The 18078-nt window shown below is 34.0% G+C and overlaps 1 protein-coding gene across 2 annotated transcripts in view; it reads right to left on the bottom strand.

Moving 5' to 3' along the window:
• STRN3 (striatin 3) overlaps positions 1-18078 on the bottom strand; it is a 99857-nt gene that overhangs the window by 28492 nt on the left and 53287 nt on the right. The window contains exons 5-8 of one of the 2 annotated variants that reach the window (XM_029950400.1): positions 15264-15437; positions 11241-11370; positions 9374-9515; positions 4309-4419 (exon numbers count right to left, since the gene is read on the bottom strand). In XM_029950400.1, the coding sequence (XP_029806260.1) occupies positions 4309-4419; positions 9374-9515; positions 11241-11370; positions 15264-15437 (557 nt within the window). The remainder of the gene's footprint in view (positions 1-4308; positions 4420-9373; positions 9516-11240; positions 11371-15263; positions 15438-18078) is intronic. The other variant, XM_029950401.1, reaches the window with a different exon arrangement.

Genomic DNA, 18078 nt, shown 5'->3' with positions numbered 1-18078 from the left:
AATTTTATGACAAGTTTTTAAAATTCTTGATCTGATATGTTGTCTAGATCTGCCTTGAGCAGTTCTGTGGCTGTAACTTCCTCCTGGAGGTTCTTCAGGGGAGAGTTCCTTCGTTTTGTCATTTTTGTGATTTTTCTGTCTCTTGTCACCTTTAGAAAGCTTGTTGAGCACTGTGCACCTGTTAATATTTCTCTGTTAAAGGAGGCTTATTGACTGTCCAGAGCCTGTCACTTCAGGAAATATTCTTTTAATGGTGTCTCTCAGTTTCTCTCATTGTGCCTTTGAATATTTTATTTCCCTACTCAGCAATATTTGGGACTCGCTGTCATGCACGTGTAAGCCAAACTATCGACTGATGACTGCTGTGTATTTTTAAACCTATACATATTCTCAATCACACATATTCATGATGTATGAAATTTATCTTTACGCAGACTGTGTTATTCTAAATAAAACAGTACTTTTTTTTATTACCGAATCTAACATTTTCCTTTTCTCAAAAGTGCCCTGTGTTACTCAAAACTTACATTCTGAAGTGAAAGCAACCTTTAAAAGGCAATCTGGAAAAGGCAAGTTTATAATACGGATTTACTTACGTTTCCTAGATCCATTCTACTTTCTATTATTCTAACTAAAATAAAGTTTTCACATGATAAAGTATCATCTTAAAAAAATAACATCACAATAATAAGGAAATAAGGAAAATCAACCAGTTTAGTTACAAAGTGATTCTGTAGTTTTTAAAAGCTTACTACTTGAAAGACTATCAATCTGTTATTTTATGACTGTTGTGAAAATGTCGAAGTTAAGATGTTTCCTCGGGGCAAGGGTTGGGGGGATAAAAAAATAAAAGAAATCTGAGTTAAAGAACTGAATGGTCTGTTTTAAAAGTGTGAAATTAAAGCAGGAAGTATTAAACCAGTTGCATCCTTTTGCTATGAAACAACTGCTGTGTGTCTCTGATTTGATGCAAGACAGAATACTGAACTATTTTATGGGCTCTTGAAATTTATACTATTCTCCTAGAAAGAAGCAGCTTAAATATCAAAGATATTTCATAGTATGTGCCAAGTTGTTTTTAAAAGCTTGCAAAATGTTATTACTGCAAAAAAATAATTTCTCCTTAAATGTTAAAATGTTCAAAATATAGATATTTGGACAAAATTCAGACTTGAAAATATTACATTTTCTGATAATGGTTTGTCATCTTGGATCTGGAATAGCAAGTGACACACATATGAAATTAAAAAAATAGAAAATAATCCAGGGATAATCACTTATAATTTATATTTTAAAAATACTAATTTTTTTCATCAGTGCACTGTGGTCACTTAGGTAATGTTTCTGTGATCAGGTAACATACATTAAAGCATTTAAGGAACAGCATGTCTACAACCTACTTATTTTCTGAACTGTTCATAATAATTGTATGTATTTATAGAGAGGAAATAATAAAGCAAATGTGGTAAAATATTGACATTTGGGGAACCTGGGTGAAAATTACAGAAAATTCTTTGTACTTTTCTTGCAACAGCACTTTTCCTAAAATATGAAATTATGTCAAAATAAAAAGTTAAAAAGAAAAGAAAGCTTAACGTTTATGAAGCCATAGAGCAAAATAACTGCATCAAGTCTCTTGAGTTTCATGGTCTCTACTTTTAGAAGTATTAACAGAAAGTACATCTCCTAAATGTATCTCACTTAGCATGACGTGAAACTAATACTGAATTGTATCTACAATGTAAGGCAAAAATGTCACTTCAAAGTCATTTTCTTTTGCCTCAGGTAGAAAAAGAGTAGAGTGAAGTAAACAAGTTAGAAGACAACCATTTGTTTTTAGGTCTGGATTTTAGAATTCTTTTCAATTAAGAGTCAAATAATGGTTGAGTCTTTACAAAGTTAAAAAGTTGATATGCTCGCCTTTTTTCTTTTCATTAAAAAAAAAAAGCATTTTTTTTTTGGCATTTAGGTTGGATTATATCTGCTAAATCTATGTGCTAAAATTAGCAAAAAATTTTCTTCCCTTTAAGAAGGTGGAACAAATCTGTAGAAACGTAGTGTTATGATCCATTGGGTATAATTCATTCACATTTTGGAATAAAAGAAATAAATCAAAAGATTTCCATTTATGAATTATTCTATCTTGTACAAAGCTATATCTGATAAAATAGCAGAGTAAAATCCAACAAAGATAGCTAATAAGAATTTTATAAATTCATGAATTATCCTTTTCATGTAAAATTATCTTTGTATTCATATGATGATGATCTACCTAGATTAAGACATTATAAGTTATGACACATCAATTTAAAAAGTAGGGGTGCCTGGGTGGCTCAGTTGGTTAAGTGGCCAACTTCAGCTCAGGTCATGCTCTCCCGGTTCCTGAGTTCAAGCCCCACATTGGGCCCAGTGCTGACAACTTGGGAGCCTGAAGCCTGCTTCAGATTTTGTGTCTCCCTATCACTATGCCCTTCCCCAGCTCAGACTGTCTCTCTCAGTTTCTGTCTCTGTCTCTTTCTCTCTCTCAAAAATTCAATTTTTCCCCATTAAGTATTATCTTCATATCAGGGATTCAGAGCCAATATGTTCACATTGAACTCTACATTCAAGAGTAAAGAGATTTTATTTAAATGCACAAAGTAAGTGCAAAAAGCACATTATCTCCTACTTCATTACTAAGACATTTTGTTGGAAACCTCACCTTTATCTCTCTGTCTCTACATAGGTAAGTTGACATTTATAAAAACATTAAAAATGAGAAATAATCTAATGGTCTATCTAACGGAGGCCAGGTTAAATCTACAAAGTGCAATACTATGGAACCACTAAAATGAAATCTGCAGGCGTTTTTCTTTTTTTTTGCTGTTTCTATATGTTATACTTCTTATATGGTTTGAATAACAAGCACGCATTACTTTATGGTTATATAAACAAAGTTAATTCCTTTTTTGAAAAAAAAATAACATAAAATCAAAATTAAAAGGACCTGGCTAAATAATATAGTACGTTATCTAGATAATGAAATGGTATTGAGACATGAGAACCTCAGGCATGATGGCTCTGTGGCCCCAGGTCCTGATTTAATCACAGCAACCCCCTTTTGCCCATTTCACATAGTTCTCCAATCTTTTTTTTTTTTTTTTAATGTTTATTTTTGAGAGACAGAGAGAGACAGCACAAGCAGGGGAGAGTCAGAGAGAGAGGGAGACACAGAATCTGAAGCAGGCTCCAGGCTCTGAGCTAGCTGTCAGCACAGAGCCCGACGTGGGGCTTGAACCCACGAACTGAGACCATGACCTGAGCCGAAGCCGGCCGCTTAACCGACTGAGCCACCCAGGCGCCCCTACATTAAACCATTTACAAAGATTTTTAATGAAAAAAAAAATTATACCCATTTCCATTACACATGCCATTTTATAAACTCATTTATCTGTGACCAAAGAAAAGAATATGACACAATGGTGGTATGTATTAGCCTTTGCCATTCACTTTGTCCTTGACATAGTCAAAAAAGTTAGACTAGCAAGAATCATTGGCTAGTTCAAAATAAAGTTTCACCAAAGTAGGTGTCAAGTTTCTTCATTTAATTCTCAAAGGTCTGAAGGTGTTGTTCATGTGGCTTTTAAGTTTGATTCACAAAACGGAAATAAGTATCTTTGAGAGGTGCTATATCTAAATTTATACTCTTAAAATACATTGGTCAGGATACAACACAGTGAAAAATACTATGATGTATCAAATGCTACTCACTCAACTCCTGACCAAACAAACCTAACTGCCATCACTACCCTTTCTTCTGGCCTTCTGCCACAGAAGTCAAGAAAATACTACCCAAGAGAGATTATTCTGCTGTGTCATGGTTTGCTGTTAGACCAGAAAGCAACAAGAATGGAAAGGCCTTCTGAATTTACTATATTTAAGGATCCAAAACTAAAAAATGTAACCTGGATACGAGCCCATTACACCTATAACACAATTTATAAAAAATAAGGAAATTTATACTTCCTCCCTTTTGAGCAATTTCTTATTACTTTTAATTCCAAGGACAATACTCCTTACAATTTGGTAAACTTTTTAAAGCTTAGAAAAAAAAACTTCCTTGAAATCTTTCCTTCATCCTCATTAACATATTTTAAATGATTTTTCATTTGATCAATAACACATCCTAAATTACATTCAAATAAATTTCAATTACACAACAAAGTTTAAGTTAGTTTCCCAGTACACAAAAACAAAAAAAACACAGAGTTGATGAATTTTTTTTCTCAAAGATTGGTATACAAAAATTATAATAGAATCTGCACTTACTCTTCACCCCTTTCTTCCCCTTTCGTTCCTTCTTGTACTGTTCCTTCAGTTTACTTATTAGCCCCTGGTCTACATCCCAAACCTCAGTAGGTGGGGAGAGGTCATCTTTATCTACATGCAGCATATTATTAAAAGAAAAACAATCAGCAGTTGGCAATGCAAGCTGTTGGCAGTTAACTGTTATAGCTTTAATAATCATAATAAAATGTACTAACAGCATATACCCAGAATACTTTAAAGGTGCAGTTTCAGTTTTGGTATTCACAGCTCAAAGTCAAAATGCCTATCTCAAGAGTTTCTAAACAGTTAAATACTAACAGTTAAATGGTGCTTCATTACTATGAATCAAATTTGAAGGTTATTATTCTTTCAATGACTAATATTCAATGGACTGACATTACAAAGCTAACATTATACAAAATAGATCACTGCATCTTTATAAAAATGTTAATAAAAATTATTCAGCCAGCATCATAAAAGCAAATGAATGAATTACATGCGAACTACTCATAAGAGTGCAAGCTGGAAAGGTCAGTGCCATTTTATTGATGAAAATACTCATGCACCTTCTGTCACACTGATTCTGCATGCACGGGATAACTATACTAATGGAGAGGCATTCTAGTCCAATAAAATACATACATATATAGTTCCAAAATACAATGTCTCAAATAATACATACAAAGCATTCAGAGAAGCCCACCTTGGCCCCCGCCCCACCCAAAGAGTCCAACATCTCATTACCTTCTTCCATTGGTCTACAACTAAGATTAGCAAAAAAACAAAAAAACAAAAAAAAACAAAAAAACAAAACTCAAATTCCACTGAAGAATTTTTTTAGGGTTGATTGTTTTTAGGGTAAGATAAAAGCAGTGAGAAGCATGGAAAAGTGAAAACATACATTGCTGTACATCTGCTAAAGATGAAACTTCAGCTATTTGAGCTGAAAAACAAATCTGTATTTGTTGTAAGTAAATACTTGTGCCCCCCAAAATTTTACTCTTTGGTAATCTAGAAGAAGAAGAATTACTTTAAGTATTGAGGACTTTTCCTTCATTTGTTTAGTTTTAAAACAGCCACATTATTAGGAAGTTTAACACTATGTTAAAGAGTAATAACTTAGGGATTTTTATAAACATGTCACTAAATAGAAATTATACTAAAACACATAGCCTATGTCAATCATATAAGACTGACAAAATAGTGAGATTTTAGGGAAAACACACTTGTTAAATTTTTGGTTAACTCATTACATTCTAGCTCACAAGTCTTGTAAACTGCTTAGGGCCATATACAGTGGACATTACTCATATACAGTGGACATTAAAAAGCTTTTCTACCCTCTTACGTATTGCTGTCTCTAGTAAATATAAGAAGCTCTCATATTTGAATGACACACAGAAACTCAATTACTTACTGTACCTTGAGCCTTGTCTACTATAATTATCACGTTTACCTCTATAGATATACCTATAATCTTAGGTAGTCCCTTCTCCAAAACTTTAAGTTAATTTGCCAACTTGAATTACTTAAAAACTAGGTCGCTCAAGAATGAAATTTATACATAAGGTCATTCATCAGATCTGCAAATTTTAATACTGTTAGTAATACTGTAGTAATACTTATTTAAGCAGAGAATTCACTTTTCAAGTACTCTAATTATGAAGTTTACAGAAATCTGTGCTGTATCAGAAGTCATTCTGTGCATGTACTAAATATTCCAAAAAAGTGTTCTGAAGAATTAATCATTTCCACTCATCTTAATAAAGCTAGCAATTAATTATTTTTAAAAATGACCACTTAAATTAAGCTGAATTGACACACTTTAAAACTACAGAAGCAAAAAAAAAAGCTTAAGTGGTACAAACTTTACACAAGTAATTCCACAGGACAGAAAATTTAGTAAGATAGCCAAACAGTTTTTTAAAAGACCTATGTAGAAAAAATAAAGCTGTGAGTAATTGTAATTAAAGTAGCAAAAGGGTACTGGAGTAAATAAGCAAAAGAAAATAAAAACAATAAGCCTAAGGAAAAAAACAAGTATTACTTGTGAGATAAACTAAAGTCTAAAAAACAAAGGTTAACTCAAGGCAGTGTAAAGAACAGGTTGGTGAATGCATATGTGCCCAAAAAACATCCTGAAACTTGCCTGGTAAGTAACAGCTGATTTGATATTGCTTTTAAGAAATAGTTAAGAGCAAAAGGGAAGAGGCAGCATAATCTTCTACATATTAATTCTGTTTTTTAAAAATCTAGGGGGAAAAATACCAAGAAATGAGGTTGAATCAGTCAGGGGAACTTTTTTGTTTAAAAGGAAACACAAATATGCACACACACAAAATGACCCATAATTCAAAACCACAAAAACATAAAATTCTTCTACAATAATGCTATCAAAACATAGAAATTATATAAATCTACTTAATGTAATATAAAACATAACTAACTATATGCATATATTCAATAGTTTAACTACCCATTATATTTAAATACAAACATTCTTTAGTCTATAAATTTCCACAAATCACAGTTTCAGGTGGAGGAGAAAAAAAACAAACATGCTCAAAATGCCAAGTCTCCATGAGAGAAAGATCAAAATTAGAAATGCCCAAGAACATTTTTGATTAGGAGAAAAACACGAAACTATCAAAATTAAACTCAGACTACCTAATGTAGATAAGAGAAAAAAAATAAGATTTAAAATCTTTCTTAAAAGCAGTTTTACAGGATAAAAGGATTCAAACTTTGATCTATCTGAGCAGATTTCTAACATACAAAATAAGAGACTCTCCACTGTGGGCGTGTAATGGGTTGTTTCATTAGAATACATTACTTGTTAAAAACAAAAACAATAAAACAAAAAATTGCCTTTACCCAATAATTTAAATCTCAAAACCACAACCTTCCCATCTGTGTAAGTAAATTCAAATTAAAGCAAATGAGTTAAGTAAACGTAAGTTTGTATATCCATCCTCTTTGTTTTAGAAAAACTGAATATAAAACCTGTTGAGTAGAAAAGATAAATCCAGAAACACTACAAAGATCCTTGTCAGTATTTATTTGTTAAGGAAAGAAATGCCAAAACCATTTTGTTCTTTTCTTTCTAAAAAACTTAAAATGCTTTTAAGATGTTTTAGTCTCATCTGGAAGAAACTTTCAGTTACTTCCATTTACACAGAGATTCAGGTCACACAAATACTAATAGCAAAAGTAAGTGACATTTTATAGCTATCATTCACTATTTAGGCCTGCTCTTCAAACTGCTCTAGAGCCAAAAGTCTTAGTACAGAAGGACCATCAACTGTAAATAATATGTATGGCACTTCCTTATTAAAGAAATAATGCCATTTTATAAAAATTAAATTACTGAAATTTTTATATTTTTGACTAATAAATTTTCAGCAATTTTAGGTGAAGAACGCAGGAATGATTATGTGCCAGGATTTAGCTATACAGGTATTCAAAAACTGACTATTTTCTTTAATAAAAATAATCTAAATATTCCTCAGTAAAACCCCAATAATGGAACATACTGACAGAGTATCATGAAGCTATTAAAAATGCTGTTGCAGAAGGACAATGTATTAGGTGAAAAGTGTGGGTTATAAATCATCATTCTGCAAAATCCTTTGTTAAATAAAGATAAATATACATATATAAATGTTAATCATGATTCTCTCTACATAGTGGCATTATAGGTAATTTTTAATTTCTTCACATGTATCTGTGGGTTCTAAAATATATTTATATAAATGTATTTATATAACTATATAATAAACTTAGAAAAAACAGTATTTTAGAAATTACTGGGGAAAAAATTAGGTATTTCCAACAATGAATGGGTTGCACAAAAAAGCTTAATGAAAACTTTATAATACTTTTACCATGTTGCCTGAGCAGGGCTAATTCTTAAGAAAAGTAAACCAGCCATTTTCAAATAATAAGTACAGAAATGTATAATCTAAGTGTATAAAGTAATTCTGAAGTTTTTTCATATTTTCAACTAAAGTGCCTCTTCTCTTTCCACTTGGAAAAAGAGGTAAGTGAAGGTCTCAAACAATGTTTAAGAATTATAAACAATAAGAAAGCTGGTAACAAAATCCAGAGTTTTAAACGCTTGAATTGTGATCAGATAGTAAATAATTATATGACCTATTAGGTTTTATTTCTATTAGCAATATTCAGTCTCAATACATAAGTACAGCATTTTTACATAACATGTTTCCCATCACCAAAGTCGTTTTTAAGTATCTAGTGATAATTCCTCTTGCCAATAGCTAAGCAACTTTGTGGTGTTCTTTGAAATCGGCATTAAGGCACATAGGAACCTTCTCCAATAAAGCCCTATAAACACAATGTATGTTCTACCTGCCAGATGACATGCTCATATTAAAAGCTGATTGAATGAACAACATGCTGGACCTCAGGTATTATCTTAATATAATTTTTACACTTTTATTTTATGATTTAATGAGGTTTTTAACCCTGTATAAATAGAAATGTTTTCTTTCAGTTATGGCCATATTATTATTAGCATTACATATCATTCCAAAGGCTAGCCCTAACATATGCATACTAAATATTGTATGTAATAAAGTTTAATATCTTCACTAAACCTTGTTCAACATAAATCTAAAATTCAGGATTAGTAGCATTATTACTTTCTAGTAATAAATCAGATATATAGAGGTGTAACAAAAGAGTTAAGTCTTCTTTAAACCTAGATTCATTGCCAAATTAAATAATGGGAATGTTTAAAAGTACATACATACATGCATAAATTTTTTTAACTTGCTAGAAAGAAAAAAATTGAATTTATTTCAACTTTAAATCAAGATAAGCTTCAAAACTTAAAATCTACCAAAAGATATATGTTAAACATAGTTTTGTCACCAAACCTAATAAATTGGTGCAAAATATACTGAAATTATTCAATACCACATCTCCCTGTTCTTGCTTAACTTCGAGCATACATTCAAATACTCACATTCCATATGTATATTTAAAAGCAATACCTCTTTAAGGGCTATTCTCCCACCCCTATATATTTTTTTTATGACCTTACCCCATTCTGTGCCATCCCCTGAACTCCGTGCTTCTCCAGCTCCTTCACCATCTTCAGCGGTTACTAAAAAATCAAATTCTTTCAGTGCTTCCTCAGTATCAGGATCATCAGTTAGGTCAGCAGCTAAACCTTCATTACCTATCTGTAAATGGAACATAAGCCAAGAATTACTTTTATCCTAGATTTTAAAGGGATCCTTTACAGATTTTAACACCACTCTATTTTTTAAAATATAATTTATTGTCAAATTGGTTAACATAGTGTGTACAGTGTGCTCTTGGTTTTGGGGGTAGATTCCCGTGACTCATCGCTTACATACAATACCCAGTACTTGTCCCAACAAGTGCCCTCCTCCATGCCCATCACCCATTTTCCCCTCTCCCCCACCCCCATCAACTCTCAGTTTGTTCTCTGTATGTACGAGTCTCTTATGGTTTGCCTCCCTCTCGGTTTACACCTATTTTCCCCCTTCCCTTTCCCCATGATCCTGTTAAGTTTCTCAAGTTCCACATGTGAGTAACACCATTAACTTTATATTATTTATACTCCCATTTTTAAATTTTCGATTTCCCAGGTAGTCCACCAGTCCCATACTGTACCCTATATAAATGGCTAACAGTGCCATGCGAAGATTACTGTAAGATGTGATGAAAGTAATATGGTAGTAAAAAATCACTAAAATACCAAGCAAGAAGATTTAAATTCTTTAATTATAATAGATTCACAATTACCTATTTATAGACCCATGCAATCACTTATATTCTGATACATTGTGTTGAACTGATTTCACTCACTGAGAAGTGCCTATGTATTCTATAGTTCACAGGAATACGGCCTAGCTGTAACAAGGATATTAACTGATCTTAAGTCAATAGCTGTGATAATAAGAGTGCTAATGCATCCCAGGAGAAAAACAAACAAACAAACAAAGGATCAAAATCTCTGCTCATCCATGTTCACACATGAACACTGAGAACTGCAATTTACAGCATGGAAACTTTTTTTGAGGAAAGCTGGCATTTCCCCCACGTTAATATCCCAAAGAACCAAAACTTAACCTATTCACCTTTTTTTTTTTTTTAACGTACTTGAAGTACTCTAGGGGTGACTGAGTAGCTCAGTTTGACTCCTGACTTAGGCTCAGGTCTCAGTTCACAGATGGAGTCCTGTGCTGGGCTTCATGCGGAGTGTGGAGCCTGCTTGGGATTCTCTCCCTTTCCCTCTGCCCCTTCCCTGCTCGTGCCCACTCTCTCTCAAAAATAAACAAACATTGGGAAAAAAAAGAGAAATATTCTATACTGCTATGATAAGTTCATAAATGGATCATCTAATTTGCTTATAATTAAATCACGCCACTGATCAAATAGATAATCCAGTTTCGTAGGTTACCAGCAAGTAAATTTTTATTAATCCTTACCAAAAAACAAGAATGTAGACACACATATTTATAATCCATAGTTTACTCCCTCATCCAGAGTGAGAGTAGCCCAATGAAATTTCGGTTAATTTATCAAGTGTTTTATTGCACACACAGAGTCAGACTTTAGCAGTGATTCTTAACTGGAGCAGCAGTGGAGAGGGTTCCTGGTTTCTTTCTTTAAAGTTTCAACCCACCAGACTAGTTCTATAAAAAGAGACCCTTTTTCTGCTAATTAGTGGATGATACACCAAATAATAATTTCTACTACATGTAGGTAATAATAAGAGCTGACTATATATAAAACTCATGTGATATAAAATAAAAAATGATCAATCATTCTAATGTAACTTAAGACAGCTTGAAAAATTCTATTCCAAATATGTGTGTGTGTGTGTGTGTGTGTGTGTGTGCGCGCGCGCTAATAAAAATTAAAAAATGAGTTCCTACTTTGTGTTTATTCATCCGATGTTTATCTTTTCCTTCTGGGATGCCTTCAATCATGTCATTTTCTTCTTCTTCATCACTGTCATCAGCATTTTCTAAAAAATTAAATGTCTCAAGAACATCACCAGAGGGCCTGTCAAAGGGGAAAAAGATGAATCCAGATATTCCAAAGGTTAATTCTAATATTTCTTTCTGGTTCCTATTTTAAAACAGCACTTGAAAGCAATATAGAAGGGCGTCTATGGCTCAATCGGTTAAGTATCTGACTTTGACTTAGGTCATGATCTCACAATTTGGGAGCTTGAGCCCTGAATTCAGCTCTGCACTGACAGTTTGGACCCTGGAGACGACTTCAGGTTCTGTGTCTCCCTCTCTCTCTCTGCCCCTCCCCTCTCTTTCTCAAAAATAAATAAATTAAACAAAAAAAAAAAAAAAGGAAAGAAAAACAGAAATTCAAGTGAAAACCTACTTATAATGCACTACCTAAGTACTCTACCCAAGAAAAGAACGTTGGATAGATTAAGTTTTCTAACTCAAGGAAAAGTGATTGTTCTGTTAAGTTTTCCCAATGTTTGTTGTCCAAAATATTTGGAGTAACTACTGTATCAAAATAAAATCATATAGTGATAGACAATCAAAGGTGCTATTATTTCTCAAAATAAAGCCATCACAAGCAAGCAACTTAAACTTAGCATTTTTTTTCTTTTTCTTTGTTTAAGTAGGATCCACACCCAACATGGGGTTTGAACTCACAAATCTGAGAGTCACATGCTCTACTGACTGAGCCAGCCAGGTGTCCCCAAACTTAGTATTTCTTAAAGCTTTACAACTTCTCATAGCTTGGCCCAAATGTTTGAAGACTAAAACTTGCCCGGATTTAAAGTTATGGGGTAAATTAGACATAGATATTACAATCCATTTCACGGATATTCTTACCTAGGAAACAGGATTTGTAATATACTAAAGAAATACTTTCACACTTTGAGAACCATTCATATACTGGGCAACCTATTTTTACCTATCTACAAAGTCATTTTTTAAGCTATAATCCGAGTTCCTCCTCTATGTACAAAAAAAAAGTATTCTTACATAGCTGTATAAATGTCTAACAACAAAGTAAAAGAATGGTGGAAATTTCAGTTCAACACAGAATATCTCACAATACAAGTCTCTCCTCTTCCATTAACTACATGACTGAATTTGGCCAAGTCACTTAAGCCTTTTAGCCTCAGTTTCTTTACCTGTGAACTGTTTGGCTTGAACTAGATGATCTTTTGGTACCAAAAAGAATAATCTAAAACTTGGGAGTTTTTTTGCCCTCCCTAATTGTTTCTAAGGCTACAATTCAGACTATTTTTTAATAGCTCTTTAACATGGCATAGGATTTTAACAGGTATACTATACTCTGCCTAATCCAGCACATTGTTTAAGGGCCTGCATAAAAATTGAATGTAGTTAAGAGATGTTTTTTCCAAATACAAATTAGTAAAAAGAAAGAAACAAAAATCTACCATAATAACAGAACACATACTTTTCAGCTCACCATTTACTAGAAGTCTTAACATTTGGGGATTAAATGAAAGGCAAAATGACAGTTGACAAAATTGGTACACTAATGACAGAAAAATAGAAAACAGTATATTGAAGACCTGAGAATTCTGTTTTGAACTTTGACAAATGAAGCAGTGCTGTCCCTTGGATAGAAATTTGTCTCTAAAGTGAAACTCATGTTTTAGGTTTTTAGAATTGTATTTGATCACAGCAATATAAGTGCATGGCTTTATAAGACAAATAGAACACAATCCATAAAAGAAAAATGATGACTCCAAATTCCCCAAATTAATAACTTTGTTCTTTGAAAGACACTGTTAAGAGAATTTAAAGAGAAGCCTAGAGATAGAAAGAAAATATTTACAAGTCACATATTTGGTGAAGAATCTGTGTCCAGAATACATAAAGAACAGTTAAATATTAAGAGTAACAAATAAAACAATAAAAATGGGAAAATTACTCAAAAAGACACTGTATCAAAAAGATATGTGGATGGTATAAGCTGATACTCAACATCATTACACTCTAGGAAAATGAAAATTAAAACCACCATGAAAGGTCTGAGACTTTACTACTTGTATGCTAGCATGTTGTTCAAGATGTTTTAGCATTCATGGTGGGGACTTTTGTTTTTTTTGTTTTTCTTTGAGAGAGAGAGAGAGAGAGAGCGAGAGAGCGAGCGAGCATGAGCAGGGGAAAGGGACAGAGGGAGAGAGGGACAGAGAGAGAACTGTAAGCAGGCTCAAGGTGGAACATAGAGCCTAGTCTAGATCCCACACTCCTGGGATCATGACCTGAGCCGAAATCAAGAGTGAATCGCTCACCCAACACTGTATGGATCTTTTTAAAGATTAATTTTATAGTGTAATTGGGAAGAATCCTTTCAATCTAGAAACATACTTGGAAATACATGCTGTAAATATATTCCAGCAAAATTTCTCTCATTACTAATTTAATAATCTTTTCAAAATTATTTTACTTGTTCTTTCTCCAATTCCTAATCAGATGTTGGCTCTGCTTGACTGATCTTTGAATTTTCCTATCTTTTCAGTTTTATTTCCTCTTTTCCCTTTTTTCTTTCTGGGGGTATGAGAGGGTGATTCTTCAACCTTATCTTCCAAGTTTTACATGGAAATTATTTCTATGACACCTTTTAATTTCTATTAGTTTTTTGATGAATCTTTTAAAAACACATCCTACTAGGGCACGCGGGTGGCTCAGTTGGTTAAGCCTCTGACTCTTGATTTTGGCTCAGGTCATGACTTCACGGTTTGTGAGTTTGGGCCCTGTGTTGGACTCCATGCTGGCAGTGTTAGGCCTACATGGGATTCTCTCCCCTTCTCTCTCTGCCCTTCACCCACCCTTATGTACTCTCTTGTTATCAGAATAAATAAACGTGTAAAATGAAACGAAATCAAATAACATCCTATTTGTTTTGCAGATGCTAATAGAAGAAAACAGGGGATCTCGCTGCTTAGCTGGAGACTGAGATAATCTTCCTGTTTCCAGTTCAGTAGATTCTATACTAAAGTTGCTTTATTTCTTAAGAAATCAGAAATCGGGGCGCCTGGTGGCTCAGTTGGTTAAGTGTCTGACTTCGGCTCAGGTGATAATCTCACGGTTCATGGGTTCGAGCCCCGTGTCAGGCTCTGTGCTGACAGCTAGCTCACAGCCTGGAGCCTGTCTTCAGATCCTATGACTCCTTCTCTCTCTGACCCTCCCCTGCTCACGGTGTCTCTCTCTCTCTCTCTCAAAAATAAATAAAAACATTAAAAAAAAAAGAAATCAGAAATCACTGCTTCAACTTAACTTGAAAATATACTACCACGGGTGGAGGTGTGTTCAGCTGGCTATACAGGATAAAAAGGAGGCACATACCCTGATGTGGGGCTCAAACTCCCAAACCGTGAGATCATCACCTGAGCCTAGATCAAGAGTTGATGTTCAACTGACAGCACCACCCAGGTGCTCCACTGGGATGATGAATTTTTTTAAACTAAGATTATGGTGATGGCTGAGTGAGTCTGAATATCCTAACCACAAGCTATATACTTTAAATGGCAGAAATGTATACTATGTGGATTTTATCTTAGTAAAGACATTAAATTTTAAAAAGTTTTGTTGTCATGAGAATGGCTATAGTTCTGAAATAAGTGCAAAATTGAAACGTAAATTTGAGAGTAATTTCATGTAGTTCTGAGCTATTTTAACATTCTGGTTTTAAAATTTTGTTAGGGTATTTTCAGTAAATTATATTGGTACTCTGTAACTAGAATGGCAATGGTTATATATACACTAGTGTGAAAGAAGCAAGGCTTTGCATTGTTTGGGCTTAATGCCCCAGAACCATTTATAAGGAAAAAAGTCTTTAAATCTGAACACCACCTGATTTAAAAATTGTTACCAGTAGTAACCAGAAATAAAAGAGGTTCATAATACCCACTATATAAACAGTGCTAACCTACTAGTACATACCTTTTAATTTCTTGTCCTTTTTGCTTAGGAGATTCGCCTCCATTCAGTATCTGTTCTAAGTTCTTTGTTTCTACCGATCCATTTGGTTCTGAATTGGACAGTCCAAGTAATGACCTTACCCGCTGAGATCGCACATCTAATATTGTATCTGTGTAACCTACTTCCTGAAGATATCTGTAAGAGAAAATTTTAAGTATTAATTCCCATATATTAACACCTACAAATCTGTTAACTCAAAATCACATCAAGGAATGATTGATCAAGGAAAAAACCCATAACCCTGTAAGATATAATCCTCCTTTGCCTCAAAACTTTCTTCTCTATATATCAGTTCCAATTCTAAGAGAACAAGGCCAATTACAAACCAAAATTTAATTTAGAAAGCATACAGTATGGCTAATGCCTAAAAAGCTCAGGAACCTTAAAAAGCTTTTGAGTTGATGATATATGCTATTTAAAAAAAAAGTCTACAAAGTGGTAAAGACTTCGTAGAACTAAACCTCAGAACAGTACATGTGAAATTTAAATCTAGGGTCTCGGCCAGAGGATGACAGCTAGTCAGTTAGTTCTCCAGCTAGGATCTAAAATCCTGTGGTACTGAAACTTTCTGTTATTTAATCCAGGATCCAGGATAAGACTGGAAAAGAAGAAAGGGACCAGATTCTGACATAAATATAGATAATGGGTCATTAATGGCTTTGTATAATTTCTTCTCTAAGTATGTGAGAGGTTAAGTAAGGATGTTAAAAGGAGTCTTATACACTATGCAAAAGAACAAATGATTTGTAGCTGAAAGCTAATGGCAGGGAGACTGGTTAGGATATTAACACAGCAAGAACTAAAACTGAAGAGAAAAAGCATGAGAAAAATATCAAGATGCAATCCTAGAGACCTGGTACACAAATACACATGGCAGCAGAATAAAGAAGATAAAAGAATTTTAGAAATTTTTCAGGTTTCTAATTTGTATGGTTGGATGGTGGCTCTATTCAATGAAATGAAGAATAAAGAGTCTGAATCTGGTTTATAGGATATTTATCAGATAATCATGTAACAGTTAAGAAAGTGACATTTATTAGGGACAATAATAAGAAAGGTTCAAAGCTCAGGAGAGATTGGACTCAGCATCTAGATTTGGGAGTCATCAGTGATTGATGGTATTTATATCCATAGATTTAAATGAAGTCTACTAGAGTGCCTGGGTGCCTCAGTTGGTTGAGCATCCTACTTCAGTTCAAGTCATGATCGCATGGTCCATGGGTTCGAGCCCCACATCAGGTCCTGTGCTGACTGATAGCTCAGAGTCTGGAGCCTGCTTCAGACTCTGTGTCTTCCTCTGTCTGACCCTCCCCTGCTCTCTCCCTCTCAAAAATAAATGAAGTTTACTCTCTCTAGAGCAGAGAAAAAGCTCTAGAACAGAAAGTCTGGGACACAGACCCTAAAGGGCTAGCATAAGAGAAACTAAGATAATAAATAAATGATAGTACTTGAGAAATAAGGGAGGAAAATGATAGCAGAGAGTAAGTAAGAGAAAAAGAGTTCAAAATACAATGGTTAATGCTTTATGTGTCCAAAAGATCAAATAGGAACAAAAAAGGTCTCTTAATTAGGTCTTTGAATAGCTTCAGTGGAGTATCACAATGGAACAAAGTACACAGCTGGCAAATGAATAAGGAAAATTACAGAGATAAACTACTCTCAGAGAAAGACAGATTATTAATCCAGGCAATAAGATTAGGCTTTTATAAGAGAAATACTACACACTGATTTTGCTATAGCTAGTGTACTCTTCTAAAAACTGCAATTTTCTTTTTGGGGGAACAACTGCCATCACACTCTAACCATGTGATGTGATTGAGCAGCCGCAATTTGACACAATCCAGGTAAAACTAATTGATTCACAGGCATTTATTTGATCAAGTTAACCCAATTCTGACTAAACAGGAGGTCCCCTGCCATCTGGATAAAACTGGTTTTCAGTAGAAAAGATTAAAAGTGATAAAGAGAGAAGTAGTAAACCAGAGAGTAAGAATATATCCTGGGTGTTTCCATTCCCTGAGAAGTCCTCAGGTATATATGTCAGCTCTTGGCTTCCTGACACTCAGGTATTCAGCACTTCCTCAAATCTGCTAGCTACCCCTGGCATCCTTCCAAAGAGTAATCTGTTTTTACTAAAACTTGCTCGAGTTTTAGTCACTGAGAGTTTGAAATGTTAGTTTCAAGAGTTTACATGAAACTTTAGAAACTAATGAATATGAGGTTTAAATACATCTACTGAAAGGAAAGCAAAAAGTTAAGGGTGTTCTCACCTGACAGCTTTCATATTTTCAGTGATGTAGAACCTGAGGTGTTCTAATCAGTAAGGGAGAATGAGCTGAGATGTGGTAAAAGTTTAGAATATTCACTGAGGGCACTGGGAGCCAGAAGTGACTAGAGTTATGGAGAAAGACTCTCTATATATTTGGAAAGGAAACCATGAGTATGTAATGGCAGAATATGTACGGTAACATTATTTTTCACCAAGATTTAATTGAAAACAGAAGCAGCAGAAGACTGAAGTAGCACTGGGATACTGCAGACAGATATAGATAAATGACTAGTGGGGGTAGGGTAAGAGAGAGCAGTAAGAAAACTAAGGGTACAGGCAAAGGGGGATGAATAATGTGGTCAAGGCTTGAACTAGGGAAATAAAAACAAGAAAACCCCACAACAAAAAGAAACCAAATAAAACCAACCAGAGCTAGAGGAGCTAAAGGGGCAAAAGAAGTAGCCAAGGATCTAAGATCAAGGGAAAGTCAGAGGGCAAATAACATGG

Source organism: Suricata suricatta, chromosome 9 (assembly GCF_006229205.1).
Source record: "Suricata suricatta isolate VVHF042 chromosome 9, meerkat_22Aug2017_6uvM2_HiC, whole genome shotgun sequence".
Lineage (NCBI taxonomy): Eukaryota > Metazoa > Chordata > Mammalia > Carnivora > Herpestidae > Suricata > Suricata suricatta.
The sequence above is the reverse complement of the archived record's forward strand: the minus strand, read 5'-3'. Positions and strand labels throughout refer to the sequence as shown.